Here is a 24,427-nt window from a genome sequence, read left to right as displayed (position 1 = left end):
TCTGAAGCCATGGCTACATTTAGGCTATTTTGTTTTTGTTTATATGTAATAAAATTTATTTTAGTTATAGGTGTTTTATGGTTATCAGTTTACAGTTGTATACCTGTTTATCATTTGGGTTGCTTCTTGAATAGTTTCTATATTTCCTTTCTATGAGCAGTACAATTACAGCATGGGGAAAAGACTGTGAAAAAGATGCCTTTGAACACATAATGAAGAAGTTTTCTACTGTGCCTGTATCAATTGTCAGTGACAGTTATGATATATATAATGCTTGTGAAAAAATCTGGGGTGAGGACTTAAGAGGTTTGATAGAAGGAAGGAGTCCTGAAGCTCCACTCATTATTCGGCCAGATTCAGGAAATCCACTTGATACAGTTTTACAGGTAACTTGTTTCTCTTCTTAGAATATAGTTTCTAGTTTAGAGGTGTTTGAATGATTTGAATATCTCCTAAAAAAAATTGTACTAAAATTACAAAGCATACATCAGAAATATATAAGAAAAATTGGGAAGGGCACATTAGATACATCTACGTGGGAACTGAAATGGTAAAATAAAACATTTTATATGGAAAACTCTGATAATCTGGCACCTTGGGATTTTGTTACTGGACTGGCATATTTTCAGGACTATTGGATGTTAATCCCAATAATACGCAAACAATTTTTTTCTGCGTCATTTGTGCATGGTGTACAGTAATACAAATTTTCAAAGTGAATCCCAAGTAACTTAAAGGGAGTGCAAAATATACAAGTGCTCTGAACCGTGGTTCTACTGGCACCCTATCCATGTTCATGATTCCTAGTGCTTCAGGCTCACACCTAGCTTATCTGGATCCTGGCTGCCCTGCTTGCCCTCTAGATCTCTGCCTCACATTCTGTATTAATTAGTGAACCAAATGCCAGATCATGAGAATTTCTGACTATTGGGAGATCTATTAGAATTTTATTGTTTGTTTTTAGAAATATAATTTTATATATTTGATTTTATAAGAATTTTATTTAATCTTGGTTGTTTTAGCTGACAAGGTTCCACTTGCTGTTTGACTAGTTCCAATTGCACCTGAAACTGCTTTTTAAAAATAAGTTTCTGTAAGCAGACTGCTGTTTGGTATGCTCTAGAAATGAAACAGAAAGCAGATCAGAACTCAATCTACTAAACAGTTTTTTTTGACTAACAAAATGCTTCTTAACACAAGCATTTCAGTTTAAGGTGTGAGTATTCAAAGTAAAGTGAAGCTAGATCATGACTGGTTGTGTAAGGATTTCCTGTACTGTCAAATTCTGCATTTACAGGGACATTTGAGCTACACAGCATGGAAATGGGCCCTTCTATCAACTCATCCATGCTGACTAAGTTGCACAAATGATCTAGTCCCCTTTGCCTGTTTTATGGCCTGTATTCCTCTAAATCTTCCGCATCCGTGTAATTCCCAAATGCCTCTTAAATGTCATTGTATCTGCCTCTGCTACTTTCTCTGGCAGCTCATTTCCCATATCCACTACTGTCTGTGTGGAAACAAATTCCCTTCAGGTTCTTTCTTAAATCATTCCCCTCGCTTTAAACCTATGCTTCTAATTTTGGACTCCCCTGCTCTCGAGTTAAAGATTTTGTCTTATCATCTTCTGTAAGACCATAAGACATAAGAGCTGAATTAGGCCACTCAGCCCGGCGAGCCTGCTCCGCCATTCCATCATGGTTGATCCTGGATTCCACTCAACTCCGTACCTCTGCCTTTTCGCCATAATCTTTGATGCCCTGACCAATCAAGAAACTATCAATTCTTGCTTTAAATATACCCACATTCTTGGCCTTCACAGCTGTCTGTGGCAGAGCATTCCATAGAATCATAACTTTCTAGATTAAAAAAAAACCTCCTTCCCTCTGTTCTAAAGGGTCACTTCTCAATTTTGAGGCTGTTCCCTCTAATTTTGGACACCTCCACCACAGGAAACGTCCTCTCCACATCACCTTATCTAGTCCTTTCAACATTCAGTAGGTTTCAGTGAGATTCCCCACATTCTTATAAATTCCAGTGAATACAGGGCCAAAGCTGCCAAGTGCTCCTCATATGTTGACACCTTCATTTCAGGAACCATCCTCATGAACCTCCTCTGGACTCTCTCCAATGCCAACACATCCTTTCTCTGAGATATGGGTGGCCGAAACTGTTGACGATTCTCCAAGTGCAGCCTGACTAGTGTCTTATAAAGGTTCAGCATGATTTCCTTGTTTTTATTCTATTCCCCTTGAAATAAATGTCAACATTGCATTTGTCATCTTTACCACAAACTCCACCTCTAAATTAACCTTCTGGGAGTCTTGCACGAGGACTTCCAAGTCCCTCTGTACCTCTGATGTTTGAATTTTCTCCCTATTTAAATAATTACACTTTTTTTTCCCTTTTACCTAAAATGCATTATAATACATTTCCCAACACTGAATTATCATACATTTACCACACTTTTTGCCCATTCTTTCAACTGATCTAAGTCCTTCTGCAATCACATTTCTTCCTCAGCATTACCTCCACCTATCTTCATATCATCTGCAGACTTTACCACAAAGCCATCATTTCCATAATCTAATTCACTGGCAAACAATTTGAATAGTAGTGGTCCCAATACTGACCCCTGAGGAACACCACTAGTCACTGACAGCCAATCAGAAAAGGCCCCCTTTATTCCCACTCACTGTTTCCTGCCTGTCAGCCATTCCTCTACCCATGCCTGTATCTTTCCTGTACTGGCATGGGATTTTATCTTGTTAAGCAGCCTCATGTGGCATCTTATCAAACACCTTCTGAAAATCGAGGTAAGTGACATCCACCACCTCTCCTTTGTCCGCCCTGCTTGTCACTTCCTCGAAGAATTCTTAACAGATTTGTCAGGCAAGATTTCCCTTTACTGAAACCATGCTGACTTTGACTTATTTTGTCATTAGTCTCCAAGTACTCTGAAACCTCATCCTTAATAATAGATCCCAACACTTTCCCAACTACTGAGGTTAGGCTAACAGGCCAATACTTCCCTTTCCTTTGCCTTCCTTTCATCTTAAGAGTGGAGTGACATTTGCAATTTCCAGCCATCTGGGACCATGCCAGAATCAAGTGATTCTTGAAAGATCATAACCAATGCATCTGCTGTCTCCTCAGCAGCCTCTTTCAGAACTTTGGGATGTAGTCCATCTGGTCCCCCTTACTTGTCCACCTTAAGACCTTTCAGTTTGCCTTGCACTTTTCCCCTTTGTAATAGCAATGACATTCACAACTGCTCTCTGACGCTGTCAGACTTTTGGCACACTGCTAGTGTCTTCCACAGTGAAGACTGATGCAAAGTACTATTAAGTTCAACCACTGTTTCTTTGTCCCCCATTACTACGTCATCAGCATCATTTTCCAGTGGTCCAATATCAGTTCTCGCCTCCCTTTTACTCCTTCATATAACTGAAAATAACTTTTGGTATGCTGCTTCATATTATTGGCTAGTTTGCCCTCATATTTCATTGTTTCCTTTCTTCTGGCTTTTTTAGTTATCTTTTGTTGGATTTTTAAAAACTTCCTAATCATCCAACTTCCCAGCCACTTTTGCTACATTAGATGCTCCTTCCTTGGCTTTTATGCAGTCCTTAATTTCCCTTGTCAGCCACGATTGCCTTCCCCTGCCATTTGAGAACAACTTTTTTTGTGGGACATATCTATCCTGCACCTTGTGAGCTATTCCCAGAAACTTCACTCACCATCCACTTTGCCATCATCCCTGCTAGTATCCCCCTCCAATCCTCCTGGGCGAGCTCCTCTGTAATTCCCTTTATTCTATTGCGATACTGATACAAATTTCAGTATGAATTCAATCATATTATGATCACTGCCTCCTAAGGGTTCTTTTACCTTAAGCTCCCTAATAAAATCTGGGTTATTACACAACATCCAGACTAAGGTGGCTTTTCCCCAAGTAGACTCAAGCACAAGCTGCTCTAAAAAGCCATCTCGTAGGCATTCAACAAATTCCCCCTGTTGCGATCTGACACCAACCGATTTTCCCAATCCCATTGCATATTGAAGTGCCCCATTACAAATGTGATGTAACACTTAGTACATGCCCATTCCAGCTCCCTGTGCAATTTCAATCCCACAGCTTGGCTACTGTTTGGCTATAACTCTAGTAAACCTGCCCACAATGATATTGGTACCCATCGGATTCAAGTGTAACCTGTTAATTTTATACAGGTCACACCTGCCCCAGAAGAGGTCTCAATGGTCCAGAAATGTGAATTTCTGCCCCCACTTCAATTCTTGCGTCTTGTGGTTTTATAAGCTTCTACAAATTAATCCCTCCCCAGCCTCAAGGGAGAAATTCTAGCCATTCCAGCTTCTGCTAAGATCCTAAGCCCTCTAGACCTAGTAACCTCCTTGTGTATTTTTTTGCACTGACTTATTGATGTGCTTCCTATAGCAGGGTGCCCAGAACTGCATTTAATACTCCAGGTGTGGCTATAACAACCTCTTGTATGACTGTAAGAATGAGACTTAAGATTTATAAGAACTCGGATATTGAAATAGCCAACTTATTTAAAGAGGAAACTGAACTGATATTTGAGCTATATCCTTCCATTGACACGAGACCAGAGATGAGTAAGATTAAGTGCTGATTGCAATTACTCATTCCTGATTTTTAAAATAAACAAAATTCTTTTTCAGAAAAGATGACAAAACAAACTGAATAAACTGCAGAATTACTTGTAATGAGCAGCATAATGGAATTGATTATTGGGAACAAAATTAAGGATTAAAATTAATATTTTTATCAGATGGGCATAGCAGATTCTGCTGTACTATATTGCTTTTTTGCATATTAATTCAATGGATATGGCTTAACAATTCGATATTGGGTGCTCTGTGCATAAAGTCCTAATTAAGTTTTGTACTAGAAGTTTCTTTGCAAGCTTAAAGCCTCAGTTATCATGGTGTTAAAGAATTAACTGAAAGGGATTAGAAAGAGAACGTTGGCTGGGGGACTGCATTCAACATGATACTCAGAAATCTGCAGCAAGGATTCCTTTGAGTTACATCAAAGTAAATTTGCAGGTATTAGGAGATTATTTAAAATTTAGGAAAGCAACTGATGAGCTAGAGAATTGGATTCCAATCTCCAGAATCAACTGTCATATGCACTCTTGAAGTAAGAGGCAATTAGGGATAGTTTTGCCTTGTTGTAAACCCACAAGAGCTTTCTGAACTCAATAGAAAATTGTTTGAATCTTCTGGATTTGTTCCTGAAGTTTGCATTTGTGTAATTCAATACTGGTATCTGCTTTTCACATGCATGTTCTCAATTCCCTTAAAGTAAATTGTTTAAATAGTTGTCTTTTATAGAATTATCAAAATCTTAATTGTTTGATCAACAGGTTCTTGAAATTCTTGGGAGGAAATTTCCACCAATCGAAAACTCTAAAGGCTATAAAGTATTTCCACCATTCTTGAGGGTCATTCAGGGAGATGGTGTGGATATCAACACTTTACAAGAGGTAATAGTGGTCAGTCCAGAAAAGTAGTCACTTGTACCTATTTCTTCTTTCCTGAGAGCTGTTTGTAACTAGAACTGTTTGTAAGTCAGAAATGAACAAAAATAGTATGTGGGAGAGGATCACAGAATTAGTTCTGACAGAAGAGCAGCTGCCAACCAGCTTTACGGACTCCATGAGCAAGTTTGCTCAGTGCTGGCTGCTCTGCTGGGTTCAATATTAGCCCCTAATTATTGAACTTGGTGATGGTGGGACACTCGGAAGTACCCCATTCTCCTCCACCCCTACCAAAGTGCAAACAGCCCCCAACATCTAACAGCCTTTTAAATCGCACTGTCGTAACTTCTTCCATTACCACCTCTGGCAGCCTGTTCCAGGTATATACTACCCTCTTTTTTTTAAAGAAAAGACACTTGCTCTCAAACTTCCTCCTCTCACCTTTAATGCTTGTCTTCTAGTACTTCTTTTACCCTGTGCATTTCAAAATGTTATAAACCTTTATCAGAACTGCCCTAGACCTCCAATACGCTAGAGAAAACAACTTCTGCCCCCTTTCCAAAGCTTTCACATTCTTCCTGTAATGGGGTGACCAAAATGGCACACAATGCCAGAATTGCGCAAAATAAAAATCAAGTCAGATTTAGAAATTAATTGACCTGATAGCGATTGCCAACTCAAATTATTTAATATCCTTTACAAGTGAAGCATTTTTCACTTTCCTATTCAAGAAAGGCTCTGTCTGAAATCGTTGAATTCAAAATTTTATTCCAAATCATGCATGTGCTTAGATAGAAGATAGGGTGCTGTTCCTCGGGCTTGAATTAGGTATTAATGGAGTAATGTAGAAACTAAAAGCACAGAGGTCAAGGTGGACTGGGATGGAGAATTGAAGTGACGGAGAACTGGAAGCCTGTGGTCATATTTGAAGATTAATGACAACATTCTGCACTTGTTTTCTTTGATACAGATGTGATGGCATTGTATCATTGCCATTTTAATTGTTCATTATACAAAGTTTGTTATTCTTCATTGCAAGAGCATGTGAGTACAAGTGTAAAGACTTGTTGCTCCGTTTATTCAGAACCCTGGAGAAACTACATAAGAATCTTGAGCAAAGTCTAGTCTCCCTAATGATGAAAGGTTATACAGTAGATTCTGGTTAATTGGGACAGAAGAATTCTGCAGAACAGTTTCTAACTATTGTCAGTCATGTGCACTTCTGTGGCTGTTAGACACTTTACCATGGTTAGAATGAACAGTTTTTAAATAGCATCAGTTCCATGTTTTTGTATTCAGAAAGCAGTTATATTTGTCATTAATAGTTGGTAAGAAATAAGCAGTAAGACAATTTCAGAACTGCCAGATTTGGTAGATGCAGTTGTTGAAAGCATTGTGTTACGTACCCCGTAACTGGGTTGCCAAACCAGCAGAAATGGATCACTCAGTTGGAGTCTGGATTACTAGAACTAAGAAAGTTTTATTAAAGAAACAAAGCAACACAGTAATCGAAAGGATAATAAATGCAACAGTTCAGCAATGATAAACACATGTGCACAGAATTAAGATAACAGGATCAATCAAACTCTATCGTTGTCTAGGGGTAAATGATCAATTTCAAAGTGACACAAAGTTCAGTCCAATTTAGTTCAGTTCGCAATAATCGTTGCCATGGCGATGGACAACGTGGGGGGGAGGGAGAGAGAGAACGAGAACGACTGATCATTCAGAACGGCTTCCAGTCACAGACCGGTGATATTGCTCACAAGCAGGTTTTGGGCGGGTCCTTTGTGATGTCACCTGAGGTCACCGACTGTGACCCCTCCTCCAGATGCGGTCGATCCTCTGCAGTGAACTCGGCACCCAAGCGAGGGTGGACACACACCGGGTTCCCGCTGATCGTACCTTTCCACCCTGTGCATTTAAGGCTGATCAGCCGTCCAAGAGCTTCCCACTGACTCGTGAGAGGCGCACCACTTCCAGGGTCTCGTTACCTTGAGTGTCGTGTGTGTCCTGCCTTAGCGAACCTGTCCCTTTTTATCCCCCTGCTGGGGTATCGCCTGTCCATCACTTCAAACAGTTCAGGGTTCAAAGGGGGAGCCGCTCTTGACAATACCCAGACTGATGGCTCCTTCATTAACACCTCCAGATGCTGCTTCATTGTTCCTTATCTCTCCCTCCCCTGTGGACAGGTGGCAGACCAACTGCTGATGCCACTGGTGCTAGCCCAGGCCAGCAAACATCTTAATTTATGTGTATTCTTGTCACACTTCCCCCCCCCTTTAAGGATTTTTACCGGGAGGTAAAAATTACAAACATGAATACATTATTTGATACACACACAAATATACATCTTTATCAGCTATTTGGCTAACACAGCAAGTTTGAAGTTGTCAACACCTTGACAGACAGTCATCACATTTTCTGTTCCTTTTATATGTGTTATTAATAATCCCTTAGACCAGGATCCAATTTAGCAAACTTCACAGTGGCCAAAAACGCTGATGAATTGCGATCAATGTAACCTCTCATTTGGTTTTTGTCCTGGACCACAATAACAAGGGTCGTCCCATTCCGACTCAGTTTTCTCTCGCAAGGGCTTAGTAGGAGAGGGAGGGGTAGTGACTGCAGAGTTATTGCAAAACTTCCTACAGTACCCCACCATCTCCCAGAGCCTTCTGAGGGCCCTCTTGTCTGTCGGGGTTGGGAGGTCAGCAATAGCCTGCACTGTAGCTTGCATCGCTGCCAGCTGCCCCTGTGTCACCACAATTCCCAGGTAAGTGACCCTTGTGTGGCCGAATTCATTTTTTTTCAAGGTTCACTATCAAGCTGGCTTCAGACAGCCGTATTAAATTGCCAGTACACACCTCTGTGTTCATCAGCCCTTTAGTCACTGAATTACTCATTATATATGGATGTTGTTTACTAGGCTGGTCTATTGTAACAGACACCACCCAACGTCCCAGTTCTTTGCATCGCCTTGGGACAATCAAACACACGGGTGCGAGTCGTTTAATTACTTCTGCTAAAGAGCCACTTTGTTCGGGGATTAAGGGAGAGACTTTATCAGTAGACCTGGCCAAAACAATAGCCGTCCCCCATCTGAGCGATCCCATACTAATCTTTTAAAAATGGTTTCTTTCTCTTATCAGGGGGCCCCTAGCTTCATTGATTTCCACGCTAACACCGACTAGGTTTGTTAGCATATCAAAAGCCGGTGACTGTCTCAGTTCGCGTCGGTCATGATCAATAACATTCTTCCCCCTGGGCAACTGTTTCCTACAGCACCGCAAAATGTCCACCGGGGGGTACCTCGTGGGCCAGGTTAAAAATCTCATCCTCATAACTCTTTTGCACCACCCCCCCCCATTCCTCATCTGCGGGTACTGTACTTGATTTCCCTTTCTTCCTTAGCACTTCCTCCTCCGCACAATAGCCTACTAGTTCCCTTGTGAAGTCTGTGTCAGAGAGAGCTGTCTCTGCCGAAACCATCAGCCCCTCGTCTCGCTCCCGCGTCTGCACAAATTCTTTCCTGGCTACTGCTACGTCTGTCCCAGCTCCCTCACTACCTCTTGTCTCACCACACTCCTTCTTTTCATTTTCTACCCCCTTCTCGTACAAGGTTGGCAGAAACGTTTCAGCTAAATTTACCACCGCAGCTAAATTCACTACCACAGCCCCATGATGAACCTGTGAGTCCATGGGCGGGGCCTCACTGCTGGCAGGCGGACCTGTCAATCTCATGATTGGGAACACGATTCCCCCGGTGACATCATTACCGAGCAAGATTTCCACGCCCTTCATCGGTAATTCGGACCTCACCCCGATCGTGACTAGTCCAGAGACCAGGTTGCTTTGTAAGTGTATCTGGTGCAAAGGGACTGACTCTGTCCCTTCCCCAACACCTTTGACCTCTACCTCCCCAGTCTGGGTCTCTGAGCCAAACTCTAATACACTCTTCAGTATTAGTGACTGACACGCTCCCGTGTCTCTCCAGATCCGCACTGGAACTGGTTTTAACCTCCTTCACTGACACCAATCCGGCCGAGGTAAACCTCTCGCGCCCTTCCTGAACTTTGGCAGACCTGTCCTTCCCTAGCGGTTCGCTTAACAGCTCGATACAGCCATTCAAAGTCACCGTTTTTCCTTTTCCCGTCTCCTTCTTTGGGGCAAAGCACCTGGACGCAAAGTGTCCGACTTTTCCGCAATTATAACAGACGACCCCAGGAGACTTCCTGCCAGACTGCTCCCGGTCTACCTTGTCCTTCTCACTAGTCCCCGGTTTACTTTCTGACTTTTCCGGCAGACTCTCCCCGCCGTCCTGACTACCCTTCTGGTAGCCTTTACTCGGAGCAAACTTCATTTTATGCGTCAACGCATACTCATCCGCTAACTTAGCAGCTGCGGCTAACGTGGCTACCTCCTTCTCATCTAGGTAGGGTCTCATACCCTCAGGGACACAACCTTTAAACTGCTCAATCAGGATCAGCTGTAGCAGTCTGTCATAATCCCCCTCTACCCCCTTCGAGGCGCACCAACGCTCACAATATGTCTGCATCTCATGGGCAAACTCTAAATACGTGCGGTCCCACTGCTTCCTTGCATTCCGGAACCTCTGCCGGTATGCCGCCGGGACCAACTCATAAATCCTGAGGATGGCCTCTTTCACCACCTCATACCTCTGGGCATCTTCCGCGGACAAAGCTGAGTAAGCTTCTTGGGCTTTCCCTTTCAGTACACTCTGAAGCAAAACAACCAACTTATCCCTCGGCCAGTCCTGACTTATAGCCACTTTTTCGAAGTGGAGAAAGTACCGATCCACGTCGGTATCGTCAAATGGGGGAACCAGCCTAACCTCCTGGGTCGCCCGAGACCCTTCACCTTGGTTCGGTACGAGCCCCTGCTCTGCCCTTATCCTTAACTTCTCCAATTTGAATTCCCTTTCCCTCTGTTTCTCCTCTCTCTCCAACTGTCTGTTCCTCTCTTTCTCTTCCTGCTCCAACTGCGGTACCCGGAACTCGTGCTTGAGTCTCAGTTTTTCAAGCTGCACCTGTACCGCGTCTCCGGCAGTTTTTTCAATAGACACCACCCCCAGCTCGCCTTGGGGAAACACACCTTTAGATATATAGTGCTCTACGATAGCTCTGTGTATCTCCTCTCTCCTCATTGTCGACTTCCCCTTAGCAAGATTCAACCGTTTGGCCACAGCTACCAATTCCGATTTCCTGGCATCCTCTAATGCCTCCAAGGTCGGCGCCTTTATAAATTCCTCAGCCTCCATTTCTGCTGTTTGTCTTTTCTTTCTTTCGGGAATTTTAACCCAGTCAATTTACTCCATCCCAAATTTAGCGTTCAAAATCGCGGACGAGAACCCCACTTATGTTACGTACCCTGTAACTGGGTTGCCAAACCAGCAGAAATGGATCACTCAGTTGGAGTCTGGATTACTAGAACCAAGAAAGTTTTATTAAAGAAACAAGCAACACAGTAATCGAAAGGATAATAAATGCAACAGTTCAGCAATGATAAACACACGTGCACAGAATTAAGATAACAGCATCAATCAAGCTCTATCGTTGTCTAGGGGTAAATGACCAATTTCAAAGTGACACAAAGTTCAGTCCAATTTAGTTCAGTTCGCAGTAATCATTGCCGTGGCGATGGACAATGTGGGGGGGAGGGAGAGAGAGAACGAGAACGACTGATCATTCAGAACGGCTTCCACTCACAGACCGGTGATATTGCTCACCAGCAGCTTTCGGGCGGGTCCTTTGTGATGTCACCTGAGGTCACCGACTGTGACCCCTCCTCCAGATGCTGTCGACCTTCTGCAGTGAACCCGGCACCCAAGCGAGGGTGGACACACACCGGGTTCCCGCTGATCGTACCTTTCCACCCTGTGCGTTTAAGGCTGATCCCCCCAATCAGCCGTCCAAGAGCTTCCCACCGACTCGTGAGATGCGCACCGCTTCCAGGGTCTCGTTACCTCGGGTGTCGTGTGTGTCCTCCCTTAGCGAACCTGTCCCTTTTTATCCCCCTGCCTGGGTATCGCCTGTCCATCACTTCAAACAGTTCAAGGTTCAAAGGGGGAGCTGCTCTAGACAGCTCTCTCTCCTGTCCCTTCATTACACATCTCCAGATCGCCTGTCCATCACTTCAAACAGTTCAGGGTTCAAAGGGGGAGCCGCTCTTGACAATACCCAGACTGATGGCTCCTTCATTAACATCTCCAAATGCTGTTTCATTGTTCCTTATCTCTCCCTCCCCTGAGGACAGGTGGCAGACCAACTGCTGATGCCACTGGTGCTATCCCAGGCCAGCAAACATCTTAATTTATGTGTATTTTTGTCACAATTGTATAAAGGTGGGTCCGTTATTTGTGCTAGATGTCTGCGCTGAATGTTTTCATTTACGGTTAATCAAAAGAATGGCAGTGTACACTGAATTAATTTCTCTGTTAATAACTATTAGGAACCAATACAGTTTTATGGTACTGTTATTAGTATTAAAATGTTTTAATTTGTTCTGTATCTATACCTTTTAAACTGTTTCCATGAAACTTCAGCTAATTGGAGCAGTTGCTTAATTGAGACAATGTACTGGTCCTGATTTGTCCCAATTAACTGGAATCTACAATATTTACAAGATTGGCCCTTGGCATGTTGAGTTTGTTATAAGCAGAGAGATTAAGCAGACAGGACCTAAGCTTTTTGAAGCTTGATGAAAGGTAACCTCATTGAAATATACAAGATTCTTCTTAAAGGGCTAGATTATTAGAGTGAATGGCAACAAGTTTACTCTTCTGGAGTGAACAGAGGTGTTCTGCAATCAGGTCACCCAGTAAGGTGTTTATTATTCAGGAAGGAGTTAAGAAAAATTTTCTCACAGTGAGAAATGAATTCTCTATCTTGGGAGAATTATGGAGATTCAGTGGCTGGGTATTTTCAAATATTTAGGAATTAGGCAACTGGTGTTAGTTCAGGAAAATGAAGTGGGGAGATTTGATAGAGCTATACAAAATTGAACCTATAGGTGCAGTTGATGCAATCAAAACTTAGGCTGGGCGAGACTATAACTAGAGGTCGTAAGTCAAGTTTGAAAGGTGAAATACTTGAGGGGTAACTTCACTTAGGGTGGTGCAAGTGTGGAATGAGCTGCCAGTAGGAATGGTGGATGGGGTTCAATTTCAACATTTTTAAGAGAAGTTTGGATAAATACATGGCTGGGAGGAGAATGGAGGGCAATGGTCTGGGTGCAGGTCAACTAGGCAGAATAATTTGGTATGGATTAGATGGGCTGAAAGGCCTGTTTCTGTGCTGTAATGCTCAGACTATCTGATCTGCAGGATTCCCTCTACCTACACCCACCCACACACACCCTCCAGCAGCTGCTGTATTACAACACCTTGTTTTCCTCTCCTTTGTCCATGCTTGTCTTTCCCGCAGTGCATCTCCTATAAACAATATTGCAACACGTATTCACACCACTGGCATTTGTCACTTAACCACCTTGGTCTTTATCTTACGAAAAAGGTTCTCTTTGTTCTGTCTACTCTTCTCTGCAGCTTCAAACATCAGGTATCTTGATCATCACTAGCATTTTCTGTTTTTATTTCATTTTCTAGCATTTATCTTTGGAGGTTGAATGTAAAATATCACATATGAACAGACGTGTAAATTATAGTATCTGTATTCCTAGATTTATTTAACCCTTGCTCTGTACAGTAATTATGCAATTAAAGTAAATTCTGTTGATCATTCTTTTGAATAAAGTTGCATCAGACCAATAAGATTACTTGGGGGGGTGGGGGAGTAAAAGATTATCCTCTTAGGGTTCTCTGGAAAACATAGAAAACATCTTAAATGGACTAAACATTAAGATGAGATATTTAAATTTGTTCATGTGGAAAGGTATAGGAAATGTCCATTGAGTGCTGCATCAAGTGAGGAGAGGACTACATCAAACAAGCAGACTAAATCACTCCTAATTTTTATAGGGATGATTGGAAGGTTACAATCTGATGAAATTATAAAATGACAGAGAAACTGTTGGCTGAAAGACTTGGGTTTAATGTCTGTAGAGATGTTTATGTTCAGAGGAAATTTTAATGAATGGATTTCTTGTGAGATACTACATCAGGAAGCAGAATATAAGAAATTTTTAAGAAACCAAATTGATGTAGCTTTTACCCTGTATGTCTGAGTCAATAAGCCACATATTGTACTGTCCCTCTGTAAATGGGTAACAGTGGCATGTTTTGTTTTTCAGATTGTACAAGGAATGAAAGAACATAAATGGAGCATTGAAAACATTGCCTTTGGATCGGGTGGAGCTTTGCTGCAGAAGATAACAAGAGATCTTTTGAATTGTTCTTTTAAATGCAGTTATGTGGTGACCAATGGTCTCGGGGTATGTTGTGTTATGTTATATTTTTTTCTTTGACTGGAGAAACTTGGGCTTGATATCCGATAAGTTTGGCTCGATTCCAAAAAAAAAGCTGCTGCTGAATTAAATTTGATAAGGGGAGGGAGGGAGGAAGGGGGATCGTCAACTCAGGCCTAAGAGGCCAGTGTCAGGCATTTTTCATTCCTTCCAAGGCGCGGAACGAAAGACTGTGTGGCGCGCCACTCCTCATACAGACATAGAGCAATGTGTGGTTAAGTGCCTTGCTCAAGGACAGAACACTTTGCCTCAGCTAAGGCTTGAACTGGCGACCTTCAGATCACTAGACGACCACCTTTGAAAAATTTGATAAACAACCTTTTAAATGCAGGATTGATGTTCATTATGTGTACTTGCACAGTCCATGACATTTGCTAATTTCTAATAACAGTGCATTATAAAACACTGGAAATCAGTTTACAGTCATGTTGCACAATCTTAAAACAGTATAACTGCAATCATAGGATGTCTGAGAAGCATCCAATGAACACCAGTGTAGCGAAGCAGTTAGTACGAAGCTATTACAGCTCGGGGTGTCGGAGTTTGAAGTTCAGTTCCGGCCTTCTCTCTGAGGAATTGCTGTACGCCCTCGCTGTGGAATAAGTGAGCTTTCCCCAGGTGCTCTAGTTTCCTCCCACATTCCAAAAACATGCTGGGTAGATTAATTGGTCATTATAAATTGTCGCATGATTGGGTTAGGGTGAAATCAGGGTCGCTCGGGGGTTCCTGGGGCAGTGCAGCTGCAAGGGCCTGTTCCATGTTGTATCTCTAAGTAAATAAATATGCAGTCTTGATTGTAGTTAAAATCATTCTTGTATGACATTTAATAACCTCTTCAAAACAAAGCTTCTAAATATCTTTTGAAGGAATTTAAGAACTCTTGAGCTTGGTGAAATATGGTAGTCAATTTGTTGGCTTGTTGCAAAAGTAACTGGACCTCAAAACAACTTGGCTGTTGGTTGTTTGGGATGTCGTGAGCTAGAAGACTGATAAATATAGCTTGTTTTCTTTGCCAGTAATTAGCTGTCTGTGGCAACTAGATATCACTGGTTCACTTGGTCAAGTAATAAAATTGTAGGCATAGCCAAAAGTTAATTTGAAAATATTAAAAATAATAATCAAGTCATCAAATTTATTTATAAAGCACACTTAAAAACAACCCATTTGACCAAAGTGTTGTACAAACCATAACAGGTAGCTAAAATCACAAATACAAGAAACACAAATATAAGCCACAAGGCACACAGCTTATAGGCACAAAATAAACAACACGAGCCTAGGCACAAGCCAAAAATCAGCCACGTCAGGAAGATTGAAACGCTAGTGAATAAAAGTAAGTTTTGAGCCTGGACTTAAAAGAGTCAGTGGAGGGGGCAGATCTGATTGGGAGGGGAATGCTGTTCCACAGTCTAGGGACTACAACAGCAAAGGCGTGGTCACCCCAAACTTAAATTTAAATCGTGGGAGAGCCAGGAGCCCCAAGTCAGCGGACTTCAGGGACCCGGATGTAGAATAAGGAGTTAGAAGGTCTGCGATATAGGAGCAGGCCAGCCCATTTAGGGCTTTATAAACAAACCGGAGAACCTTAAAATCAATTCTAAACTGTACTGGTAGCCAGTGGAGAGAGGCCAGGATAGAAGAAATATGGTCCCTCTTCCAGGAGCCTGGCCGCAGCGTTCTGGACCAGGACAGGGATGACTGACTAATCCCAGTATATAGGGAGTTGGAGTAGTCCAAGCGGGAGGATATAAGGGCATGGATGACTTTCTTGAGATCTTTGAAAGAGAGAAACAACTTGATTTTGGCAATAGAACGAAGCTGGAAAAAAAACTGGCTTTTACTACTGCATTAACTTTTTTCAAACTTAAAGGCGGAATCAAATATCACACCAAAGTTTTTGACATGGGGTTTGACAAAGGTGGACAGGTTACCATGACTGTTGGTAATCACTTTGATGGAGTCGGGGGAGCCAAACAGGACAACTTCAGGCTTGCTTTCATTCAGCTGTAGGACGTTTTGTGCCATCCAACACTTTGTCCCCAAGGCAGTTCATGAGGCTGACTAGATTTGACTGGTCATTTCCTTTCAAGGGGAGATAAAGCTGTGTGTCGTCAGCATAACAATGGAAGGAAATGTCATGTTTTTGAATGATTTGACCAAGAGGTAGCATGTATATAGAGAAAAGAATAAGACCTAGGATGGAACTCGTGGGACCCTGCAGGAGAAACTAGAAACTAGCTGGAAAAGAGGGAAATTTGCCTATATTGAAGGAGAAGCTTCTAGTTTTGAGGTAGGATGTGAACCAATTCAAGGCAGTGCCACCAACCCTGCACTGGAGACTGTCTATTAAAATGGCATGATCCACAGTATCGAATGCTGCGCTGAGGTCAAGAAGAATTAGGATGGCAGAGTCACCGGAGTCAGTTGAAAGGAGATCATTGTACACTCGGCAGGGCAGACTGTGTGCTATGATAAGCCTTAAAACCTTACTGAAATCTTTTCAAGATGTTGTTTTGGTGTAGGTAGGCAGCAATTGACTAAGAATAACCTTTTTGAGAACCTTTGACAGGAATAGAAGTTTAGAAATAGGTCTGTAGTTACTAGGTAAGGTAGGGTCTAAGTTGGGTTTTTTCAAGAGGGGCTGGACCACGGCGTGCTTGAAGCAGGTTGGAACAGTACCAGTGGCCAGGGAGCTGTTGATAATAGGATGTGTCAAAGACATCCTTCAGGAGGGCAGTGGGGACGATGTCAAGGGGACAGGTTGCAGGTTTCATGGTGGAAACCACCTTTGTAAGGGAGGGTAGCGTGATGGGTTGGAAACAGTCCAGTTTAGATGAACAGACCAGTGAGACAGTTAGGTCACGGGTTGGGGCGACTTTGCTAATGAAGAATTTTAAAACTACTTTGCACTTAGCAGGGGACACATCTAAACTAATACAGGTTTCCCCCTCCATCCGAAGGTAGAGCGTTCCTATGAAACGGTTCGTTTTTTTTTGTAACAGTGAAAACATGTTCTGAAAGTGAAAATGGTACTAATGTAGGCCTTTCGTAACAGTGAGGTTTCATAAAGCGAACGTTCAAAAAGCAGGGGACACCTGTACCGGGCGCGAGACAAATGACAGAATTTATGGTACTGAATAATACCTTGGGATTATGAGAGTTGTTAGAAATTAGGTCAGAAAAGTATTTTGCTCTCGCAGCCTTAACTGCATCCTGATATTTGTGAAGATTGTATCTCAAAATTTCAAAGGAAATTTGAAGCTTATCACCCTTACACTTCAGTGCATCCTTTTCTGGAAGAAAAGCAATGTTCAAATTAATTTGTACTTCTCAGTTTCCTGTTAAATTACTTATTGGTAACTGCTGCACAAAATCTTCTGTTACCATATAGTAGAGATTTAATAAGCAGTGAGTCGTTCTTGTTCAATAAATAGTTTACACTTAACTATTCTTCCACTGAAGCTGCCAGTACAAGTACCGGACGTCCAGTAAGATGGCAGCGTGCTTGGACACAGCAGCCTCTACAGGGCCAACCAAAGGTTTTTTTTTCTTAAATGCCTTTTTTTTTAAACTATCACAAAATTCAGCTGAACATTAAGAATTTCAGGCTCTGCAGGTCCACCCCAGCAGCAAGTTGCTTGTTAGTGGTGGAGCTAGAAGGACTGGACTTGGTGTGGACTTTGTTGCTACAGAAAGGCGTCGGGAATCAGTGCCTAAAGGCGGTGTGCAGTCTTACAGCGAGTGATTATCTTGGGATGGTTTTTCTTGTGATTGCAAGACCCTGTTGGACATTGGTAATGTAGAATACTGCAAGTCCATTTCGCAGAGACCAGCGGCGGGGGAGCAGTGTGTTCTCTGTTGTGTGGACTAGGCCTCATCCATGATGTCGCCTGTTGCAGCCGACCAAGAGCGGAACTGCCATAGGTGTCCATACTGGTTTGGGGGCTGGCCCCTCCCATCGGTGCCGCCCTTCAGTGTTCACTTGGTGGAAGACAAGCTGGACTACAAACCAGAGAAAATCAGCAGGTGCTGGGAGTAAACAGTCGACGTTTGGACTGAGACACTTCATCAGGGCTGGAAAAAAAGGTGCATTTGTCTGAACTGCTGCAGGCTTGTTCTTGCCGACAACATCCATGGACTGATTTTTGTGTGACTGTGTTTACAGTATTTTATGTGTGCCTTGTGCTGTATATGACTGTGGGAACTGTTTTGCACCTTGGCACTGGAGGGACGCTGTTTCATTTAGTTGTATTCATGTGTGGTTGAATGACACTTGAACTTGAAATTCAAGATTGATTTGTCTTTTATTTATTGCTCCTGATTTACAAGGCTGTGTTACTATATTGGGGACTGTTCAAACTGGAAAATGATGGCAGATTTCCTCAGATGTTAGTAAACCCAATGTTTTTTTTTGAGACAGACTAGTGTTTTTAATGATGACTATTTATTACTCTAGCTCTTATGATTTTTGTTAATTAACCAGATTTTTAAAGTCCACGATTGTTGTGCTGGGGATTTAATCATTGTTTTAGCATTATGGATTGGTGATCCAACAGCATAAATGTCCTTGCCATACCTGTACTCAAATTATTTTAATGGTAACAGTTTAGTTATGTTTCCAATTTGGAGAAATGTTTTAAGTTTTTTTTAAAGAGTACTTGATTTGAGGTGAAAGTGATTGCTCTGAGTAGTTACATAATAAGACAGAGGTTAGGAGGAAATGTAATCTTTTTTAATTTAAACAAAGGCTTTAATATTTGCAGCAATCCTAATTAATTGTGCTGCTTTTAAGTGATGTTTCATACTGTTATAGAATCTATTCTAGTCTGTAGCAAAATATTTTCTTCTACAGTAAACCTTTGAAGTTTGCAGTTACATCCTTGCTGAAGTGTGAATGGGGATTTATGATGTTGGATTCATTTGATTCTTGCATTCCAGTTATAAACTTGGAACCTTAAAGATTTTGTGGTTTAATGTCAAAAAAGTTACTTCTACGGATATTTTAATGAAATAGTTAATTGCTGAATGAATTGAGTTTAAAAGCAATGCTTATCATTGATGTAGTTTTTGTTTATATTTAGGTAAATGTTTTCAAAGATCCAGTTATGGATCCAAATAAGCGATCCAAGAAAGGGCGTCTGTCTTTGCACTGCACTGTTTCAGGGGATTATGTTACACTCGAAGAGGGTAAAGGTGAACTAGAACAAAATGGGCCTGTAAGTGACTTTGTATCTTTGTTTTTCACTAAACAAAACAAACTTATTAGCCTTGGTATTGATTAAGAATAATTCCTTTGGATAGTAAAATTGCTGTTCACTTGCCTATTTCAACAAGATGAGGGTAGGAAACCAGGAAACTATAGATCAGCTGTCCCCTGTATCCAACTTCAATAAATCACGAGTTTATACTAAAGGATATTATTTTAATATTAGTTTTTAGTTGATCACTAACAGCTGGGATTTTTGAATATTTGGGCATGCTATTGAGAGCTTCTTAATGTAAAGGGTAGGGAATATCTGTAGAGGTTACTATGACTTGCATAGATATTTAATTAGAATTCTTGCCAAGAGACTGTTAAAGTTGGACCATATAAAACTAAGATAAATTTGCTGAGCAGAGAGAAAGAATGGGAACTCAAACTTGCAGTTCTTAACTAATGGTGTTCTCAAAGAATCTGTGTTCAAGTTGCAAATATTTATAAATTACTTTAGATGAACATTTTCTGTTTTGCCCATGTTACTGTGTTCGGTTTCTGTGTTCTTAATGGCCCCATTAATATATCACAGGAAACTGAGCCTGACTAGAATCGGGTTTGGGTTTAATATCACTGGCATATGTCGTGAAATTTGTTTTGTGACAGCAATACATTTCAAAACAGAATTTTAAAAGAAACTAAATTTCAATAAAAACACATACAGTTAAAAGAAAGCAAAAAAAGGATAGTCTTTACAGGCTAATTGTCCATTCACAAATCTGATGGCAGAGGGAGAAAAGCTGTTCCTGAAACATTGTGTGTCTTCAGGCTTCTATACCACCTCCCTGATGGTAGCAATGAGGAAAGAGACTCTTAACTGCCTGCCAGCATTTATAATTCTGGATGCAGGGGAACAAGTGAAGTGATCTTCCACAGCTGAGGGAACTGGTGAAGTCTGCTCCACAGGACAAATAGATTTCAGGCAGTGTACTGCCAAGATACCACCTCTGGAACATGCTGACAGTTTTGGAGAACCTGTCATTTTCCTGAACTGTTTTTGAATGACACTGATTACCTAATTGTTACTGTCATTTAAATGTCGAAATACCAGAACTTCTGTTCAAAAGCTGAATTTGGAAATGAGGTGCATTTGCATATTTGGAGTTGTCTAGTTTGAGTGAGGGCAATTGGAGAGAACAAAAACCAGAAGAACATGCTGGAATAGACGAGCATTTCTATTCTGGACTTTTCTGTCCTCTAACTGTCCTTGCTTATATAGTAACTAGATAACTGAAAGTAATTTCCATCTGGACAATTTTAGTGTCCATCCTAGCATTCTCTCCACACTTACCACCCTCCACCAAACTTAAAGCACGCCTATCTTCTCACTTCAGTTTGATTAAGGGTCACCTTACACAGAATACTGTCTGACTGATTCAGTATTTTCATTATTTCACTTTTTTCAGATTTATAAACACCTGAATTTTAATTTTCAATTTAAGTTATACACAATTTGTTGTCTGTCAGCAGTATCAAAGCATCACTGTTCTTGTAACTGCCCTACACAATCATGTAATGGCTGATATGATATTGAGAAAGGCATCAGGTTTCAGGTATTTAGTCATTCACAAACTAACTCTCAGTTCCTAAATTTTAGTTGATCCATACGTAGTGATTTGTTATTTTCTAGATTGCTTGAATTGAACATGACTTTGTTCTCAATTTACAGGATCTACTACACACAGTTTTCAAGAATGGCATAGTTGTTAAGAGCTACACCTTTGATGAAGTGAGGGAAAATGCACAACTGAAGAAAAAAATGGGAAGCTCTCAAATCTGTGAATTCAAATAAATGTCTGCAGAATGATGTCCTATGTCTGCTGCAGATTCTGTGCACAGATGTGTGTATATATTCGGTTTTAATTTGCCTATTAAATCTAAACATTTATAATTATATGCTGTACCATGTAAACAGCAAATGACGATCAAGTGTACAGTGATCAGCCAGTATGGTTTGTATTTTTAACACTGTACACAGTATGAACAATTTATTGCTTTGAACAGCTGCTACTTGTGTTTTTAAATGTAAATTGTAAGGTAAATAGTGGTTACTAGGAATTATGAAAATATTACAAATGTTGGCCCATGTTTGTCATGCATTTGGACTGGATCTCCACCTTAAGTAGTAAAAAATTTGGCCGATGTTGGAAATAATTTAAAGAACTTTTTTAGTGTACATATATACCAAGCTTTTTTTATCTTCATGTTTTGTTTTTCCTTAAATGGGATTTCAGACACTGTTCCTGTTTTGGAATAAGGGCAACTTTGCAGAATAAAAAAAAAAGGGTTGTGCCAAAGTACAACCGTTTGATATTGTGTTGAACAAAGCCTTTTTTGCACACACATGATTAGATTTTGAAAGGTTGGATAGTTAATGGTCCACTTATTTTTTAAACCTGTGTGTGCTGAAAATGCAGGCTTTTTAAGAGCAAACATGGAGGGTGTCCACTCTAATTAAAGTTGCTCTTTGCAACTGTCAGAACTGAATTAATGCAGAAGGTGTTTTTTTTCTTTCTCTTTCTCTCTCTCTCTCTCTCTCTCTCTCCCTCCCTCGAATACACTGATTAATTTTGATTGGACTTTCATGCACTTGAGCTTATAACTTCTGAAATTGATATGAAGGTGACTTCCCTTGAACACTTTATTTCTTTTTAATTCAATTTATTTTTTGCTGAATCACTACTAGTTGTTTCTGAAGTAAGATAGGGATGGAAGATGAAAATTGGTATGTATTATATACATCCCCACCCCACCCCACCCCTGTAGAAAGTTGGAGTAAACCCAATCTGTATTGGAATAAGAAATGGAAATGGTAATTAAATATTGTAAATCTATAGGAGTGAATGTAAATTCGATCGTGTCCCATTAGAGTTATCATTTCTGGAGATAATTTTGCGCACCAGTAGCGTGTAATATTTTTTTTCTGTATGATTGTTTGATGTCTCCAGTTTCAGATTATACTTGTTATATTTTATATTTTTTTACCACGGCAACAAATCTAAATATTAAATACAGCCTTGGACTATGCAGTTGGATTTTTTAAAAAATTTCTTACATGCACATACTGATTGCATTCATCTAAAATGTAATGGTTTAACAAGAAATTTAAGAATAAGTTGAAAATAAACACCTTTATAGGTGTAATTGATTCTCTTCTTGTTTCGTTCACCCATATAATCATGAAGTGGAAGTACAATTGTTATTAGTTGTATTTTTAAAAGAAGTATAACCTTAAATAATTCATTGAACTGACTGGTGCTATTTCTGTGAAGTGTGGCTTCCTCTTGATATTAATTCCACACTGATGATAGTCTGTCAAGGAAAGAAACAGGAATAATGTTGTACAATTATTCAAAACTGAGATCAGACAGAACAGCAAGTAGAGGGAACAAAGTTACAGATGATTAGAACATTTTAAAATATTTACTGTATGATTGTGTAGTATTAAACTCAACACCAAGGTGTTTTCATTTCATAACATTTCTGTTTTCAACCTACTTTACATTCTTTAAAATAAAAGGTTGTTCAACTTGCATTGAATAAAATGCCAATCTCACTTGACACAAAATTTATTTGTTATGTGAATGTTACATAGAACCCTAGCAAGGAACTTCTGTTGGGGGTTCAATCAATGCATAAACTTCTACAGCATAAGAGCACAGTCTGGATGCAAAAAGAATCCATTGTGCTGTATACAGAAATTTTCTATCAGATGTTCATGAATGAACTGTAGTGTTAAGCTGGGGTTGAATGGTTGTGACAATTATAAATTCAAGTATCTAAGAATTGAAAAGCCTGAAAGGAGAGTTACCTGCAAATCAGTCATTTGTTACAGTGACCCATTGAGTAATGCATCAAGCAAACTAGCTTACTACAATGCAGAAAGTAACTGCTTGGCCCATCAAATCCATGCCAGCTCCTAGCAGAGCAATCCCATTATTCCTCAGCACTGCAATTTCTCTGTCTCCCATGCCCATCAATTGTCATTTGATTCTTTTTCCATAAACTACACCAAGGGGTAACTAAAGTGCTAGCTCAATTTTGAGATAGGAGAAAGCCAGGGCACCTCGCTCAAATTCGTGCAGTCAAGGAGAACAGACAAACTTCACAGCTGGCACTAGAGGTTAGGATCAAACCTAGATTGTGGGAGATGAATCAGCACTAATGCCACCCAATTTTGTATTTACTTTTCTTTAACCACCCCCCCCCCCCCCCAATTTGGTCTCTCAAATGGGCCCAGTAGGCCTGAGTGTAGCGCCTTTGATTCAAGCCTTATCATCATGTATTAATTTATAACTTCTCACCTTTTAAATAAATTATTAAGACTATTATTTTCAAGGAATATCTCTTGGCAGGGATGGTTTCTGAATTAGAGCTGCTAATCCAATTTTCAATGTAGTTTGCACCTTTAAAACAGTAATGTTATTTTCCTCTTTCCTAATGCCTGCAGAAATTTTGTGGGTATCTGAGACAGCCTTGTTTTCAGAATAACTAAATTTTATTGATACTGGTTTTGTCAATAAATCTGAGCACTTACCCTTTTATAAATGTAATAAACTGGACTACAAAGCCATCTCTTATTTTGTATACAAATTTGAGGTGGTTAGCTATCCTAAATACCTCTTTTTAAATGAATTTTTTTCCTTGTGTATTGACTGATCAATGAACTTTAAATAATAAGGCTTTGTTTTACACAATGTATACTTTGTCAATTGGAAAATCTTACTGCATCTCTAATTTTGCATAATTGCTTACTTTTGCTGAACTTGATGCCATTTGCTGTTTCTCAATTTCTCCTATAAAATATATTTTCCCATAAACCTGAAACCTATCTGAAATATTATTAATAAAATGTTTCTTTTGATCCCTTTTGTTGCTATCAGCAATGTTTTTGTAAAAAGATAAAATATCAAACATACCTTGATAAAGTGGAATTTGGCTTAAGTTTCTATACACTATTGCATTGTTCAGTAATTCCAAAAATAATTAAATATGCCCATCTCCGATTGGGTTTAATGGTCTGGATTCTGTGGTGAATAACAAAGATAACTTGTACAGAAAACAAACTAAATTGGTGATAATGGACAAGTAATATCAAAGCAACAGTAAAAAATTCAAACAAATTCTACAGGTTTGGGGCTATATAGGGTGGGTTAATTTTTCAGCAGCAAAGGAATTACTTGGCAGTCATTATATTAGTATGATTATA

General features: G+C 40.3%; 1 protein-coding gene across 1 annotated transcript in view; it reads left to right on the top strand.

Moving 5' to 3' along the window:
- nampt1 (nicotinamide phosphoribosyltransferase 1) overlaps positions 1-24,079 on the top strand; it is a 51,658-nt gene extending 27,579 nt beyond the window's left edge. Inside the window, exons 7-11 of the mRNA XM_072267927.1 lie at positions 161-386; positions 5,409-5,528; positions 13,791-13,931; positions 19,046-19,180; positions 20,888-24,079. Coding sequence (XP_072124028.1) covers positions 161-386; positions 5,409-5,528; positions 13,791-13,931; positions 19,046-19,180; positions 20,888-21,010 — 745 coding nt within the window. The 3' untranslated portion in view covers positions 21,011-24,079. The remainder of the gene's footprint in view (positions 1-160; positions 387-5,408; positions 5,529-13,790; positions 13,932-19,045; positions 19,181-20,887) is intronic.
- The last annotated feature ends 348 nt before the right edge of the window (positions 24,080-24,427 follow it).

This window comes from Mobula birostris, chromosome 9, assembly GCF_030028105.1.
Source record: "Mobula birostris isolate sMobBir1 chromosome 9, sMobBir1.hap1, whole genome shotgun sequence".
NCBI lineage: Eukaryota > Metazoa > Chordata > Chondrichthyes > Myliobatiformes > Myliobatidae > Mobula > Mobula birostris.
Note: the sequence above shows the minus strand (reverse complement) of the source record. Positions and strands in the feature narration are given on the sequence as shown.